At 39.6% G+C, this 18,708-nt stretch overlaps 1 protein-coding gene across 1 annotated transcript in view; it reads right to left on the bottom strand.

The window, feature by feature from the left end:
• CNTNAP4 (contactin associated protein family member 4) overlaps positions 1-18,708 on the bottom strand; it is a 285,905-nt gene that overhangs the window by 75,297 nt on the left and 191,900 nt on the right. The window contains exons 10-12 of the mRNA XM_086349985.1: positions 14,011-14,182; positions 10,296-10,402; positions 7,160-7,279 (exon numbers count right to left, since the gene is read on the bottom strand). Coding sequence (XP_086206111.1) covers positions 7,160-7,279; positions 10,296-10,402; positions 14,011-14,182 — 399 coding nt within the window. The remainder of the gene's footprint in view (positions 1-7,159; positions 7,280-10,295; positions 10,403-14,010; positions 14,183-18,708) is intronic.

The raw sequence follows: 18,708 nt of genomic DNA, 5'->3' as shown, positions 1-18,708 counted from the left end.
TTAATGTGATAACAGTGTAAAGAAAAAAAAAATGCTGTTTAAGCAACACAGTTGCAGAGTGCGGATTCCTTCAGGATTAATAGCTGCGGTGACAGAGGTGATAAAGACTTTAAGAACAGGCCGGAAGTGCTGTGTTAAGGAAAGCTGAGAGACAAAAAAGCAGCTCGCATCCTGGAGCAAAACTGGATGTAAACAAGGCGCATTTAAATAATGGTAGTGAGTTATTAACTCTCATAGCTATTAGGAAGGTCTCTATTGTTGAAATCCCTGTAGTACAGATAGTTTTGCTGTTTTAAGTCTCACACTCTCCAGCCTTCTCATGAAAGGGTCTCAAGAGCCCTTATCTCGGAATCACATGGGGAGCTTGCATTTAATAGAGCAGAGACCCAGGTCTTGGTCTCTAAACTTACTGAGTCAGTGAAACTAAATCCAGGAGTCTTGGAAGTGGGTGCCCAGGAAAAGGTGAGCTTAAGCCATAGAATTATCATTTCCACAAAACTTCAAAAGCCACAGCTGTACCGCCTCATCACTTTCTCCACACTGAAAAGATGTCCTCACAGTGTAATGTTTGATGAGACATTTCTTACATAAAACTATTTCAATATAGAAAAGGCTTTCATGAAGAAGAAGAAGAAGAAAAGCCCTGTACATTACAATAGAGACAACCACTGGGATTCACATTATCCTAAAATTTTTTAAATTTTATTTAGAAGACTGTGTTTAGAAAAATTTTCAGACTTTTAAGTTTCAGAAATTATCCATTCAAAAGAGATTTTCTTTGTATCTTTTAGCTTGTAATGGTTAAAGAAATTAAATCCATGTGGATTTGTCTGTTGGATATTAATTCTTGACTAAGAATTTTTTCTTTAGTTACACATTTGAAAACTACCAATCCAGCCTTTTGTCTTGCCTTCAAAATTGGTATACCTGATTGCTGTACCTTGAGGATAGGTTATTGGTTACAGGCAATGAGACGCTGATAGAATGTAGCCTTTTCTAGAGGAAACATTTTCAGGCTGGGAGACAGACCCAGGTTTCAGCTCTTGATCTATCCCTAATGATATTCCTCAGCCTGCCTCCATGAACTTCCCTGAGTCTTGCTTTTCTCATTTGCAAAACCAGATCAGTAAGGAAAGCCTCAAGTTGTGACATGTATTTTTCACCGGCTTGTTACATTCTGGGACTGTCACTTTTGTTTGAATATATTTCAACATTCTGGAGCTTCTGAAAACACTTTGCTGTCTCCTAACTGGGTTATCTGTGTCTCTGTCTTCCACCGCTTGCTCTTCAAAGGGTTTGAAGCTTTGTGAATGTCCTCTTTTTCATTAATACTTTTTGATAACCTTGGTAAAGCACCTCAAGGAACTAAGATAGGCATTAGTAATGTAATATAATAAGGTAAATGTTGATTTATTAGAAAATAAAATAATTCCTCTCAATAAAGTGAAATTAATAATTTCTTTACCATTGAGATGGTCATGAAAAATGCACACGGCCTATAAATTACTAAAGTATTATGCATAAAAACATAACATAGCCAACGTATGTATGTGTATCAGATTCTCATTTATGAATTTGGCTACTCACTAAAACTTATTTGAATCCCCAAATCAGTTCTTGAGGCATTCCTGCATGTCTGCAGGTACAAAGCCAAAAAAATTAAAAGTTGCCCAATATGAATTTCAGTTGCCCAGCTGAAGTTGTACAGAGCCAGGCTGTGACTCCTCGCTTCAGCTCTCATCCTGTAAACATGTATTCTATTTGTCGCATGTTCTTTGTTGATTTCACTCTGGTTCCTAAGCACAAGAAGGCTATGTTGCACCTCCTGGCAACACACGGGATCGATACACTTCCTTCAGGTGTGAGTTCTGGTGCTGTTGGTTGTGAGTTCAGTGTTAATTAATTAACAGAATGCATTAAATAAGGTGTCTTTAATCTGAAACACAAGTGAAACAAGGTCATATATTGATCAGTTGAGAATACTGTGACTAGAAGCCTGCAGGAATTTAAGTGAAAGTTAAAGTCGCTCAGTTGTGTCCAACTCTTTGCTTCCCCATGGTCTATACAGTCCATGGAATTCTCCAGGCCAGAATACTGGAGTGGGTAGCCTTTGCCTTCTCCAGGGATCTTCCCAACCCTGGATCGAAGCCAGGTCTCCCACATTGCAGGTGGATTCTTTACCAGCTGAGCCACAAGGGAAGCCCAAGAATACTGGTTACCTAATCTTACTGTAATTCCCTGGAAGCAATGGTCCAGTATTCATAAATTCAAGTGACTGTGGTTACTTTATAGAACATAACTATCACGGATAATGAGAATTCTGTGTGTGTGTGTGTGGTGTTTCTTAGAGCTCTAAGAATACAGACACTTAGCAACTTTGAGGTGTCTGAACCGCAGAATCGAAACTTCATAAAGCAAGTACATGGGCATAGTTCAGGGTGCTTGGTGGCAACACAGGATTCACAGGGATGCAGTGACAGATTGCTGAATCTCACTCAAAACCCTCATTAAACAGGAAAAAAATCAAAAAGTTATTTGACACCTGAATTCATATTATTCAATTGCAAAATTTTCCTTTTCTGTCTGTGAAGTCTTCTCACACTTACTATGTTTAATTCTCACAAATAGAGCAGCTGCTACTGCTGCTAAGTCACTTCAGTCGTGTCTGACTCTGTGCGACCCCATAGACGGCAGCCCACCAGGCTCCCCCGTCCCTGGGATTCTCCAGGCAAGAACACTGGAGTGGGTTGCCATTTCCTTCTCCAATGCATGAAAGTGAAAACTGAAAGTGAAGTCGCTCAGTTGTGTCCAACTCTTAGCGACCCCATGGACTGCAGCCTACCAGGCTCCTCCATCCATGGGATTTTCCAGGCAAGAGTACTGGAGTAGGGTGCCATTGCCTTCTCTACAAATAGAGCAGGCTGTTCTCTAAAGTTTGAAAACTGTAAGTCTAAAATAGCTATGCCCAAAACTGGCTCCACAATAAGTATCAAATGGGAAGGTTTTTAAAAATATTGATTTTGATGTCTCACCCTAACCCTCCTGCCTCAGGGTGCTGCCTGGGAATCTGTACTGTGGAGAGCAGGGAATTTCGTTGATGGGATAAACATGTAAGAATCGTTAGCTGTCTTAGGTTACTTTGGCATGTGGAGCAGTGCTATGGTCTGAATGTTTGTGCACCCCACCAAAACTCATATGTTGAATCACTCACCCCCAAAGGTAATGTGATTAGCACGGGCACCTCTGTGAGGTCATGAGGTCAAGAGGGAGGTGTTCTCATGAGTGGGATTAGTGCGTTTACAAAAGAGACCCTGCAGAACCCCTTCTATCACTATCACATGCGGGTATAAGAAGTCGTAAATCTGGAAGACAGCTCTCATCTGACAGTGCTGGCGCCATGATCTTGGGCTTCCCATGCTCTAAAATGGTAAGAAATAAATTTCTGTTGTCTGTAAGCTATCTGATCTGTAGTATTCTGCTGCTGCTAAGTCGCTTCAGTCGTGTCCGACTCTGTGCGACCCCATAGACGGCAGCCCATCAGGCTCCTCCGTCCCTGGGATTCTCCAGGCAAGAACACTGGAGTGGGTTGCCATTTCCTTCTCCAATGCACGAAAGTGAAAAGAAAAAAGTGAAGTCGCTCAGTCGTGTCCAACTCGTAGCGACCCCATGGACTGCAGCCCACCAGGCTCCTCCGTCCATGGGATTTTCCAGGCAAGAGTACTGGAGTGGGTGCCATTGCCTTCTCGCTGCCCAAAGAGACTAAGACAGGCAGTATTTCCAACGATGGTAGAGCAAACTGAAGCCACCTGGCTATGTTATATGAAACATCCCTAAAAACACATTCTATAGTAATTTTCCAAAACATTTGTCAGCAAGATTTGCCACTACCCTGCAGCTTTTAGAATTACACTTTAATACAAAGGAACCGTTGCTCCCATATTCAACTGCCTTCTCAATATTTCATGAATGTGCAACAGATATCTCAAATTCAAAGTGTGTAAAACTGAGCTCATCGTTCCCCTCAAAACTCTCTGACCACATCTCAGACCACGGCAACTTAATCACTCCAGTTGCCGAAGCCAAAAATGTGGTGTTATTTTTTGGTTGCCTTTGTTTTCTCATTCCTCACACATATTCAATGAGAAAATTGAATCTCCGCCCACCATCTACATTGTATGATCCAGTGCAGACCACCTTCCTGGCTCTTGCCTGGATTCTTAATTACTTAAACTCAGTCTCCAAACAGGCTTCCTAACTCCTATACTCCTATTACACATATACATATGATTCATATGCATGTACATATTTGGTGTATACCTATATATGTGTGTGTGTGTGTGTATGAATACATCTTCTAACTCTTCTACCTCTGCTCCTAGACAGGCATTTCCCAACACAGGAGCAAACGTGATCCTATTAACGAAAGCCAGGTGGCATCTAGCATTGCTTAAAACTCTCCAAGGTCTTCGGAACTCACTCAGGGTAAAAACCAGAGACCTGACACGCTGTAAGGACCCCTGACTCTTCCTCTCCTGCCCCCTCCCACTTGATTATTTCTTGCTTTCCTGTACTTCAAGTTTGCTCACCACACTCCAGCCACACTGTATCTGCCGCTCTTTTCTGAACACACACACGCAACACTCTCTCAGGACTTAGCATTTATTTCCTCTGCCCAGAAGGCTCTTTCCCTAGATATTCACTGCCAGATTTTAAGTAGTAAATCCTCCTCTACCATGCCTCCTGCTTCAATCCAATATTTCCTTTTTCTGTTTATTTTGCTCCATGAAATGCTGACCTCCTGACAAAGTGCTATCCAGTGTAAACTTTTTGCAATGATGGATTGGTGGCTATGCAGCAGTTAAACTGTGGCTAGTGAGACTGAGGAAATGGCTTTTAATTTAATTTTATTGTAATGAATCAATTCAGAGTTGTACAACTTGTTTCATTTAGTTAATTTCAATTGAATGTAAATCTAAATAGTGGCTACTACACAGCACAGTTCATCTAGAATCGATTTGTGTTTGACGATGAAGGGATCACGTCTTTTTACAGTATTTACACACAATTTCACCCAGCAGGTGGCTCAGTGGGTAAAGAATCTGCCTGCAATACAGGAGACACAGGAGATGCCGGTTTAATCCCTGAATTGGGAAGATCAGGGTAACTCACTCCAGTATTCTTGCCTGGAGAATCCCATGGACAGAGGAGCTTGGCAGGCTCCATAGGGTCCATGGGGTTGCAAAGAGTCGGACACAATTGAATTGACTGAGCACACACTGAAAAAACCATCTTTCCTTCACTATACACGAATGCTACCTTTGCAATGAATCAACTATCCATATATGAGTCTGTTTACAGATTCTCTATCTTGTTTCATTGTCTGTCTGGTTTTCCTTGTGTCAATCACATGCTGTTTTACTCAATTTATCAGCGTAATGTCTATATTATAGCTGGTAGACTTGAGTCCTCCAACTTTATTCTTTAAGATTGATTTAGTTCTTCTGGCCCCTTCAAATTTGCTGGTAAAGTTTTAGAGTCTGCTTGTCAAGTTTCACCAAAACAATTATGAAAGTATTAGTCATTTAGTTGTGTCCAACTATTTGATCCCATGGACTGTAGCCTGCCAGGCTCCTCTGTCCATGGAATTCTCCAGGCAAGAATGGAGTGGGTTGCCATTTCCTACTCCAGGGGATCTTTCCAACCCAGGGATCAAACCCAGGGCTTCTGCATGCATGTGGATTCTTTATCATCTGAGGTACCAGGGAAGTCCAATTATACCAACCAACAAACACCCTGTTGAAATTTTAACTAAGGTTTGCACTCAATCAGTACCAAGTTGGGAAGAATTGACATTTATATCACCATATTGAGTTTTCTAGTCAATGAAAATTTTATATTTCTCCGTTTTTTAGGACTTAATTTATCTCAAGAGTATTTTACAATTTTCTGTGTAAAAGCTATGCACAACTTTCTTTAGATTTATTACCATGTATTTGAGATTTTTGATGCTACTAAAAATAGAATCTTCTAAAATTTCATTTTAATTACTTATTGCTGATATACAGAAATAAAATTAACTTTTACCTTAACTAGGTATCTAGCAATCATTCTGAATTTTAATACTCTGTATATTGTTCAGAAAACTCTCAATACATAACCTGGCCATCTACAAATAATGAGAGTCATTTTTTCTAGTATGTATGTCTTTCATTTCTTTCTCTTGTTTTATTACACTGCCTAGGACTTCCAAAAACAATGGTGAACAGAGTGATAATAGCAGGCATTGTTGCATTAATGTTGGTAACAGGGATAAATTTTTCAGTACTCCACAAAAAACTGTGATATGTACTGTAGGTTTTTTTAATGGGTCCTCTTTAACAAATTAAGGACATTTCCTTCTACTGGTAATTTACTGAGTTTTCATTTTCTTTTTATCATGAATGGATGCTGCATTGAAGCAAACACATTTTCCAACACTATTAATTCCTATATAAGTTTATGTAGGTAAGGAATAAAATTCATTCTTACCCAAATTTAAGAAAATATTTTCAAAGCTTTCACATGCATCGATCTTTTTTCTTTCATTATTATTATTTAAAATATTTTTCAGCTTTATTTAGGTTGGCAAAATTGTGTGTATTTAAGGTATATAATGTGATGGTTTCATATAAATACACATTGTGAAATGCTCACCATAAACAAGATAATTAGCATTCATTACCACACTTGGTCACAATTTTCTCTCTTTTCATCCCCCTACTCCTCTCCCACTGGACAGTCACCTGCTTGTTCTCTGTATCTAGGAGCCTGTTGCTCTTTTGTTATGTTTGTTCATTTGTTTTCTAGATTCTACACACAAGGGAAATCCTAGGTGTGTATCAATCTTCTCAGAGGAATAAAGTCTCTCCTTTTTGGATTGGGACTTAATAAGATACATTTAGTATTAGATATTCTACACAGATAGCACATGCATAGAAAATAATGACATTTTAAATCACTACCATTAAACTATTTTTTTTAAGTTTGACTTTAAGTTATTTTACTGAACAATATACATTTTAATCAAGTTGCAAATTACGTCAACTTATTGTTTCATTCTAATTTTGTGTTTAAAGTGTTCATGCAAATTTAACTGTTAAATGAAAGTTGATTAACTCACCAGTCATATTGCAATATAGAAGAAATGGTTCAAGGGGACCACTTCCATCTGCATCTATGTAGTAAAACCCTGAAGTATTTCCTTTATGCTTATAGGCTTCACATGACTGCTCGTATATGGCTGTTAAAAAAAAAAAGTGCAAGTGTCATCATAAGTGAAACAGTATAAAATTAATTTCTTAAATTTTAGTTTGGACACAAAATATTCCAAGTCTTGAAATTTAATATGTACATTACTGACCAAGAGAAAAGGTAATACACAATTTAAGACAAAACTCATTTTTTAAACAAATATGGATGAAAGAAGATTAGATAGAGAAAAGAAAGAATGGGATTGTATTTTATGGCATTTCATTTTATTACTAATGGAATGCAAGATTATTTATTTAAAATGAAATTTTAGTTTATTTTTACATTAGGTAAAACAACAAAATAGAAGGTAGGTGTTTTAAATGCTAAGATTCTTTTAAGTATAATTTGACCTCAATTTTGTACATCCATCCAAATGGATCTTTCAACAATCACTTTGGAATTTCTAATTCTAGTATCACCTTGTAAAAACCTAACATCTGAAGCACAATAATGTAATCTCTTTAAATAAGCTGCTGTTATCCAAAAATTAAGCATCAGAAAAGCTTTAAATAATGCTGCAACTAGTCACTTTTCTCACATAAAATCCTTTTTTTCCCATAAAACAAGATGATTTACAAAGCTTCTTGTGAATAATTTAAAAAGTAATTTACAAAAGAAACTTTTTCTAATGCTCTGTAATGAGAATTTAAGATAATTAAAATTCAAAGCAAAAGAAATGCTGATATAAGATATGACCTCAATTGGCCTAAATGTGTTTTGATCCATCACTGGATATTTTTAATTTTACAATCATATATTTGCCATTTACAAGGTTTGATATTAGCAACTCTATATGATGCACTCATTTCACTGAAGACTTGGCCAATTATAATGGTGATTTCCATCAAGCTTTTAATTTTGTGGAATGAGAAATAAACCATCCCCTGAATGTCCTTCCTTGATCTAGTCTAAATTTTTCAAAACTATGTTAATGAGGTTTTAGACAGTATGAAATACTGTAACTAATTTTTTTTAGCGTTACAGAGATTTCAGATAAACATACAAATTTACTTCTCTACTCCTCCACAATTCCTTGCTTCTATTTTGCACCTATTATATATTACATAGGGGGAGATATAAGATGGATTGTTTTCTAGGCACATTTGTATTTTATGCAGTGAAACGGGCATGTGAAAGGGCTAATTTATATATTTCTGTATGCTTATACATGTGTTGACAAATTGCTTGAAGGAGGTTGGGATACACACATAACTTTGCCATGAGGGCTGGTATTAGAAAGGACATACAACTGTGTGAGTGCTTTTGCTTTATGTGTATTACTTCACTTTTTAACAGGACTGTTTAAAATATTATTTTCTAGTAAAATCTTTTAAAAGACTCCATTGCTAACCTGCCTTTTACTCAAGCTAATGATGGTGATGACTTCATTATAGCCAGGTTTGTTATCTTGGCCCCATTTCTCAGAATAGTTTTTGGCAAAAAATTTTGATTCCTACTTGCTCAAGAACCTAATAAATGAATTTAACGACTGGATCAAGTTGTGGGCTACTGATGAAAATAGTTATTTATCATCTAATTTTTTTTTGGCTCAGAGATGTTTGTGCTTATATTTAGATTCAGTCACAGCTAACAGTTGAAAATAAACAATTAGTTAAAACACATTCAATTAGCTTTGTGTTTTGAATTAGTTGCTGTAATTGGGATGATGGTGGGTATGAAAAATTAAAATACACCGTCATTCTGGTACTGGTGATCCAGGGTAGGAAAGTTGGCCTGGCTTTAGCGACAGCAGGTGTCCTTTCTGATCTTACAAGGCATTCAGTCCACACAGTTGATTGTGGAGGCGTGAGGGTGAGCCCAGGAGCTCCCCACCTAGACTCATGCCCTCTCCAGCTCTGAGTCAGGACTTCTGAGGGTCCCTTGTGGAGCCTCCGGGGCTGGGAGCCTGGAGTTCCAGTCTCAGCTCTGGCAGGAGTACAAAGCAGTTCACAGTGACGAGACAGGAGACAGGAGACTGAGGACTCCACCTAAGGCCCTTGCCTGAAGTCACGGCTGCGTGTCAGAGGACTAGGAGTTAAGCTGCTCACAGTCAGCAATAATATGAAAAAAAATGAGAAGGAAAAAAATGGGCATTTGTGCTGAACAAGTAGACAAGAAAATGACATGAGTCTTAACAACACACACAAATTTTCACCAGAAAAGAACACACAGCTTCTAAAACAGGAAAAGAAGATGGTTGTGGTACCAGGCTCTGGAGTATAATTACACACGCCCACATTCTCACTGTGCCTCAACTATTTCAGGCACTTTGGGCAAGCTGATTAATCTCTCTCTGCTACCTACCGGGTGGTAGGTACCCGGTAGCAATAACAATACCCACCTACAAGGGCGGTCATCACAAGTAACTGAGCTGGGACATACAAAATACTAGAGCAGTACCCAGCATTTAGAAAATACTCAATGAAATTAACTATTATGATTAATATCATTTCGACCATCCTTATCCTCACCATCTTTATTAATGGAGTTGCAAGAGAATTTAAGGGCTTCCCAGGTGTGTCAGTGGTAAAAAATCCACCTGCCAATACAGGAAAAGCGGGTTTGATCCCTGGGTTGGGAAGATCCACTGGAGAAGGGAACGGCAACCCACTCCAGTGCTCTTGCCTGGGAAATCCCATGGGTAGAGGAGCCTGGACAACTACAGTCCACGGGGTTGCAAAGTGTTGGACATGACTGCGTGACAAAGAGAATTTAGGGATTACCTATTTGGCACTGCAGTTTATGTTTATCCTTAGCTACCTTTTTTTTCTACATGTATTTTCTCCTTGCTGGCTCTCCTACTCTTTTCTGTCTTATGTGTTTCTATAAGCTACCTTGCCTACTTTATGAAAAGAAGTGCGGATGAAAAATAAACTGGAAATCAACTGAACGCTAAGGTTCAGGGTTGTACGCACATGGACATATAAACATATACACAACAAAGAAAAGGAAATGAACAAGGGAGCCGGGACAGAGGCAAGAACAGGGAGGTGTGTTTGGCTTACAGTTGTGGCACGTTGCTCCCCTGTACCCAGTGTTTGCACAGTTGCAATGAAAGGTGTCCCACGACTGGGAGCACTCACCACCGTGTTCACAATAGTTAGGCAAACACCTAAAAGGAGGCGCAGATACAGTTACTACTACTCACCGTGAAATGTCACAAAATACTGATAAATTACACATGATCATGTGAAAGAAGAATGTAAACAGTAATCTAAAGAGTAAATAGAGTGTTACGCCTCTCACGTGGTATGGGGGTAAAGAATCCACCTGCCAATGCAGGAGCTGCAGGAGGCGTGGGTTTGATTCCTGGGTCGGGAAGATCCCCTGGAGAAGGAAATGGCAACCTGCTCCAGTATTCTTGCCTGGAGAATCCCTTGGACAGGGAAGCCTGGCAGGCAATAGTGCCTGGGGTCACAAAGAGTCTGGCACAACTGAGCACACACAGTGGTCATTCCATCTGTTGTTGCTGCTGCTGCTGCTGCTGCTAAGTCACTTCAGTCGTGTCCGACTCTGTGCGACCCCATAGATGGCAGCCCACAAGGCTCCCCCGTCCCTGGGATTCTCCAGGCAAGAACACTGGAGTGGTTGCCATTTCCTTCTCCAATGCATGAAAATGAAAAGTGAAAGTGAAGTCTCTCAGTCATGTCTGACTCTTCGCAACCCCATGGACTGCAGCCTACCAGGCTCTTCTGTCCATGGGATTTTCCAGGCAAGAGTACTGGAGTGGGGTGCCATTGCCTTCTCCGCCATCTGTCCTTATGGGATCTTAATCACAGAACTCTAAGTTCATCAGGCTTCAACCAGTTCTCAGGTAGCTGTGACTGTTAATTTTCACCATGTCCTATTATATCATAGCCCTCTCTTTTTCCTAAGCGATGCAACAGTGATTTAGTATGTTGCCAGAAACATCAATAGTTTACACAAAACAACATTTAATCATACTGATTTCCCACACTGAACATTTAAAGGAAGCGGCTATAAAGAAGGGGGAAGGAAAGAAGGAAGTGGGGTGGAGGGGCAGCCCTGTTCCCTGGTGTGCACACCAAGAAACGCCGAGGACATACAGTGGGTCCCAGCAGCGGGCCAGGGTGCGTCGGGATGCTGAATCAACACCACAGGCGCTCCCAGGATATTTTACATTTTGAAGAGAAATAAGGCAGACTCAAGAGCTGTCAAGCACTGTGCCACTGACTAGCTTGAGGTAGTTAAATTCCCACATTAGATCGTAATAGGTTCCTTTTAATCACGTCTTATCTTTGAGAAGCTGGCCGTTCGGTAGTTGACACAAAGTAATGCCATGTGAAATCATGTTGAAAAAAGGTAAGGGCATCAGTGTTTGATGTGACTCCAAGTTTTGAAAGGTTGTACACTACATTAAAAAAAAGTTAAATTTTTTCTAATTATATATATATATAAAATAAATGTATAAATAACTTTTTCAAAAAGTTTCTAAATTGTTAGGACATAAACACTTATAAAGTTGCCTGGAACCAAGTAACTGTTTAAATGAAAGCATGAGTTGTCCCTTTTGACTCAGAGCACTGAAAAAAAACCACTGAAATGCATAAGGCGCCACAGACAAAAAAAGTTAAAGAGCTTCTGGTATCAGCTCAAATCACCCTGATCAAATAACTGATGCTTTTTAGAATTTAAATGGAAAGTTATAATGAGACCAAGGCTTGAAATGCTCTCATTCACCCCAGAATAAAAAATAAATTACAAAATCTGTTAAGAACATATTCTTGATGAAGTTTCTGCCATCTCCTTTTGTAAAAACTAAGATTGGGAACTTCACGTTTTGCTAACAGGATCTTCCCAATTTTAACATGACCATCACTGCTAGTGTGGATGACTGAACCTTCCCGCTGGTCCCTGGAGGCTATTACCCACTGAGGGTGAGCTCCCTGCTTCTGTGAGAGCCGACCCAGGGTGCCTTGCTATAGGCCTTCCTCCAAATCAGGATTAATGATCCCAAGCTGGTGTGGCTGTAACTATGGAGATGGTCACTGTTATTCCCCACATCAACCCAATTGAGGTTTATCATCTCAATTCTCCCTTACATATTATCTTTCATTATAGAAAGAACCATTTTATCTACAAATTGAGTTAAATAAGTACATATTCATAGAGAGGAAATGATGTCCTAATACATTACTAAGTTAGATCATAATGATTTTTTTCTACATATGACATAGTATCTGCTGCTGCTAAGTCGCTTCAGTCATGTCCAACTCTGTGCGACCCCATAGACGGCAGCCCACCAGGCTCCCCCATCCCTGGGATTCTCCAGGCAAGAACACTGGAGTGGGTTGCCATTTCCTTCTCCAATGCATGAAAGTGAAAAGTGAAAGTGAGTCACTCAGTCATGTCCGACTCTCTCCTCCATCCATGGGACTTTCCAGGCAAGAGTACCAGAGTGGGTTGCCATTGCCGTCTCCAGACATAGTATCTACCAGTGTTCAAAACAGCATCAACAGACAGTGATACAGTAAATGGTCTTCAGATGTAACAGATGTGTGTTTATGTTGACAAAATGTTTCATACAAATAGAAAATTATTTTTAGAACTCAGAATTAATGTATTTTCTCAAAATATATACTGAACATGACTACATGCTGGGTTAAGTTTGTCACATTGCTTTATTTTTTTTTAATCGGAATTGCCATATTTCATTGAACTCAATAATTAAAAATAAATGCCTTCATGAGTGGCAAGATTATTTTGCTACAGTTGCCCATGCCTAAAAACACTTTTAAACTATTAACTATCAACTACTATATTAAAAGTAATGTCGTCTACAATGAACCCCCAAGTCTTGTCCTGTCATGCCCTTCATGCCCTACACTGGAATGCCTATTGAAACTAGTGGATCATCCTTATACCCTCATCAATACGATGGCTCCAAAACTTTTCCACAGGGGAGTTTCCTCTTCATTTTCCCTGCAGAGAAGATGGTAATGTAGTCTTAAAGGCACACATTAGGACCACAGCAACCAATTAAGTTCCTGTGTCTCTGTAATTGGAGAAGGCAATGGCACTCCACTCCAGTACTCTTGCCTGGAAAATCCCATGGATGGAGGAGCCTGGTGGGCTGCAGTCCATGGGGTCGCTAAGAGTCGGACACAACTGAGCGACTTCACTTTCACTTTTCACTTTCATGCATTGGAGAAGGAAATGGCAACACACTCCAGTGTTCTTGCCTGGAGAATCCCAGGGATGGGGGAGCCTGGTGGGCTGCCATCTATGGGGTCGCACAGAGTCGGACACGACTGAAGTGACTTAGCAGCAGCAGTAGTCTCTGTAATATTATTCAGCTGTCAGGGAAGCAAAAGCCAGTCTGACAACTAACCACATAGGTCTCTGGTTTACTGGCCCCTGATGGTCTCTGTTACTGTTAGGGTATCCTAAGTGATTGGGTTTAATCATATTTTTTATACATTTATATGTCCTTAAAATTACAGCAGCATCACCATCATCTTTTGGGGACTGGTAGCTATTTGTACATGTAAATAATATGGTCATATCTTCTACCCAAATGTTATCACTGGAAATAAGCATAAAACTAAAAGCATATTTTATTTCTAATGTAAATATTATCTATTTCCTGTGGAACAGATGATGGTGAGAAAAAGAGAAAATGTTTATCTACTAATTTCAACATGCTGCCAGAAGTCTGAAAATAGACAAGTCAACATAAAGAAGGGAGACTGCCCCTACCTGTCTGTGATTCCACAGGAGTCTATCTGAAGGTCGCTGAAGTTCCCAAGGGCCCCCGGCTGAAGTGAAATCAGATCTACCACCTCGTGACGGATGGAGATGAGTCTCATGCATCCCTGGAACCCACCGAGTGGACTTTTACATTTGGATCCAAAGCTGCTGTCAGGACAACCTGATAAAAACAAAACCAAAGTTGGTCAGGATACATCATGGTGAATCAGGACTCAGTATCTTCACTAAAATAAGTTTTTTTAAAAAAAATAGGCATTTGATTATTAAATTAAAACAGAGAGGACAGCCCATTGCAGTCATTATTCATTTGATCTAAATTACAAAGTACAATTCATACAATGCATTTATGCATTTCTCTTTATTATGATACCACAGGATTCACAGGAAATGACTACTGTTTCAATAATTATGTGCAAGTATACCGACTTGATCTCAGTTGTAGAAATACACAAATCAGCTCCAGGATCCTCACATGTCAGCTAGCAGTGTTAAATTATGTGTAACTTAAACCCAGGGACTTAAGTCTTTGGGGATGCAAAAAAAAAAAGGAGCTTAAAGGATGAAAATGTGCACTGTAGATAAGAAAAGATAAATTAGTAATGGTGAAATACCTTTCTGTGGAAGGCTATTTGGAAAAGGAGCTACAATGACTTGGAATAAAATTACAACTATTTATTTAATTAAATACTTTTCATTTGCATGTAAGAGCCACATATACTTGCATTTTAATAAATCATAATGACTTAATGTCAAAAACATTTCACTGTTTGACTTTATTTATTCTCTGCCGCATAAAAAAATGCTCCACTTACACTGAGTTCTTCCTAACATTTATCTAAGACCTGTTTCTAATTATTTTAATAATAAAGAACTATAATATTAACTATTATTGTCTGGAGTTTAATGATGTTCTATTTCTCTATCCAAGTGAAATAAACAATTTTATGGAGTATGAACACATATATTATACTTATGTATTTTTCATTAATCTTTCTTTGCCGTTATGGTTGTCAACCACTGTTACAATTTCAAAGAATAAGAAATGAATCAGCAACTTGCTAATTCCTGTACAATCCATGCTCGTTTTCTACCTGGGAGTTTCCATTATAATTAAATATTTTGACTGCAGATATTTCTCCTTAATGCTTTGTTTTCCTAACAAAATACATTTAACTTGGCAAAGGAAAGGCTGGGATTCATATTTAAACTGTTATCAGGCATGGTGAAATATTATACTTTAAGTAATGGAGATGCTGAAATTTAAAATTTAGTATAGCAAGAAAAGGTGATGAAACCTTCATGAGCATTTATATTGTACATGATTCTATACTCGATTTCAGTGCTTAAAATCCTCCTATGGTACAGGATATGGTTACCATAATCTGGATGTGCTTTCTAGATGAGTTATTAACCAATTAAGAATGTTAACATAAAAACCAAGAGGATAATAGTTCAATAATATTTGGGGGCAACTACAATATGCCAGGAATATAAACAGCTCTGCTAATCTCCTTTTCTCCAGGTGGTGTTTCCTGACACATTTCAAACTATTTCAGAATAAAATAAATGGTGCGATATGCCTCTAGGGGACAAAACTAAGCAAACTCATCATCACAAGGAGAGGTCATGGAATGTTACAGAGTGCACAGCGGTCATATTGCAAGGCCCTTCACATTCCTGGCTACACTGTTTAATAAGCAAGAGATTCTCAAGAACAAAGAAGGGTTCACCCCAGGTTAGCCTCATTAGCCTGTGATAACAGACATCTACAGGTTAATACAATGCAACGGCAGAGACAGGCTCAGGACTGAACTGGTTTGAGATGTAAGTTCTAAAATATGAAGATTTCTGGGGAATTCTTTATGCTGAATTAATGGATGGCTGCATTACCAGAAGCGGGCAGCATGTTAAGCCCCTCTGAGGATGGCAGATACATCATCACTGCGTGTGCCAGAAGATGCCGGTATGACTTCATGGTGGTGTAGCCCCTTCCCTAGACGGACAGTGTCTGATTTATACAAGCGGGAGTGTGAGGATTCTGCACACAGTCTAGTGTTTCTAGCTTGTGCTTCACAGTGTTATTCCATCACACAAAGACCGGCGTAGGGGAATTCCTAGAAGTTAGACTTTCCTCCATTTAAATCCGGAGGACCCGGATTTAAAATTTATGGTTTATAAATAAAAGATAAAAGCTGACCTCAGTAATTTTTTGGAAAGCATACCTTTGAGGAAGGAGAAAAAGTAAACAGTGGCGGCAGAGCGTGGTATTTGGCATGGTATATGCAGAGCGCTGTGAGCCCCAAGCAGCCCGCTCTCCCAATTGTCACCTCCAAGCCTGACACAGAAAACAGATCCAACCAAGGCTGGTGGGACAGACTGCCCTTTGCACAGTGGCAATGAAGTCAGGTGACAGGCTAGACTGACTGCTGATAACGAGGAATTTGCAGTTGAATTTGGAGAGAAACAAAGAAGAATGGATTGGAAGTGTCTCAGAACATGGGATATTTATTTACTTGAAGACAAACTGGTTACCTAAGAAAAGCTTTCCATCTAGATAAAACAGACCCCAGGAATAAAGGGGACTTTCGTCTGCACAGGAGAGGTTTCCTAAGGTAGCCAACTGTCAAGTTAGCTCTCAGGAGGGAAGTGGAGAGGCTATTTCCAGGACTGCAGGTGTTCAGTGTTAAAACCAGGGAGAGCTGGTCACCCCACCGCCAGTACCACTCAGGCAATGAGGGTCCCTGAACCAGTCTGCCCTTTAGGGGCCCCTGTTCTAGCCTTCCTCCAGCCATGATTCTGCCCATAGCACTGGGAGGCCTCACAAGGTCAGGTGATGGGCCCACGTGGAACTTCTCCCCTCCAGGCCACTCCCAGAATCCAGAATTCTCACCCCAAAGACCTACTTGGGTTTCCAGGAGGAGGCACCCCTCCTCCCCCAGGTCCTGGAAGAACGAGGCCCGGAGGAGGAGGCAGAACCATGGCAGCAGGAGGCCCCTGCTTTTCTCTGGACCCATGCTCCCAGTCCTGGAAATATTAGGGTGCCCTGGGGTTCACAGGGTGTATATTTACTGATGAGTAGAATCTCGCTCAGTCGCCTCTGACTCTTTGCGACCCCGTGGACAGAGGACCCCTGGTGCAGGCTCCTCTGTCCACCATGGGATTTTCTAGGCAAGAATACTGGAGTGGGTTGCCATTTCCTTCCCCAGGGAATCTTCCTGACCCAGGAATCGAACCCAGGTCTCCCCCATTGTAGACAGACGCTTTACTGTCTGAGCCACCACGGAAGTCAGAATCTCATGCCAGAATCAAACATACTCTAGTACTTAAGGACGCCAATTGAGAAGACAATTGAACAAACAGAGATATTGCCTAAGTAAACTTAAGACTGGTCATCTAAATAAAAGCCCTAAAGTTGAAGTTTTATTATGGAAGTTTCCACAGTGTATTGTTTAGGGACTTAGGAACAGCTTAATACATGAAGGGAGGAATAAAAGCCCCATTCAATGGGGAACATGAAGAGATGTGATGATGGAAGGACAAATGGATGCTGGTAATGTTATCTTTCTTAGCTTGGAAATGCATGTTCAGATGTGTATTTTTTAAAAATAATAATTCGTATTCTTTAAATTGTGTATATGATGTAAGATGTGAACAAGACGAGGTAACAGGGTAAGAGGTACATGGCAACTCCCTGTGTAACTTTGCAACTCTCTGGTAAATCTAAAACATACAAAAATCATAAGTTCAGGTAATTAAAATGGTGTGCATCATATGTATCATAATAAAAGCAAGCAAAATTAGAGTGTACATGTGATATATTTTGTTATAAAGTATGATAGTGTGAATAACAGTCAAAATTTTCTACAAAAAAAAAAGGTAGGCATCATTAAATCTGAACGTGAAGGGTGTAAAATAATTTAAGAATGATGATTCTATTTTCATGACTTAAACTTCTATTATTTTTATCATCTTTTTTTTCATCATTTAACAAAATGCTTGGGTTTTTTTCTTATCTCTTTTGGTGTTTCTCAATCTTCTCTTGATTAAAGTTGTTCTATACAGATCTTCCTTGCCTTACAGTGCGGCTACATCTTGATAAACCCATTGTAAATTGAAAATATCCTAAGTCAAAACTATGTTTAATGTACCCGACCTACCAAACATCATAGCTTAGCTTAGCCACCCTTAAACGTGCTCAGGACACTTACGTTAGTCAACAGTTGGGCAAAATCTACTTTAAAATAAAGTGTTAAATATTCTCCACAATTTATTGAATACTGTACTGAAAGCGAAAACAGATTGGTTGAGTGGGAACTGAATGGTTTAAGAGTATCTGCTGTTTACCCTCGTGATTGTGTGCAAGACTGGGAGCTGTGGCTCACTGCCACTGCCCAGCATCGTGAGAGAATATTAACATTACCCTACATGTCACGAGTCTGAGAAAAGAAAAAAATTCAAAGTACGGTTTCTACTGAATGTGTATTTCTTCACACCACTGTAAAGCTGAAAAATTCTAACTCAGGAACTGTTTGTATATCTTCAGATCAGATCAGATCAGTCGCTCAGTCGTGTCCGACTCTTTGCAACCCCATGAATCGCAGCACGCCAGGCCTCCCTGTCCATCACCAACTCCTGGAGTTCACTCAGACTCACGTCCATCGAGTCAGTGATGCCATCCAGCCATCT

Source organism: Bos grunniens, chromosome 18 (genome assembly GCF_055505025.1).
Source record: "Bos grunniens cultivar Pamir isolate PY7600 chromosome 18, Bosgru_T2T1.0, whole genome shotgun sequence".
Taxonomy (NCBI): domain Eukaryota; kingdom Metazoa; phylum Chordata; class Mammalia; order Artiodactyla; family Bovidae; genus Bos; species Bos grunniens.
The sequence above is the reverse complement of the archived record's forward strand: the minus strand, read 5'-3'. Positions and strand labels throughout refer to the sequence as shown.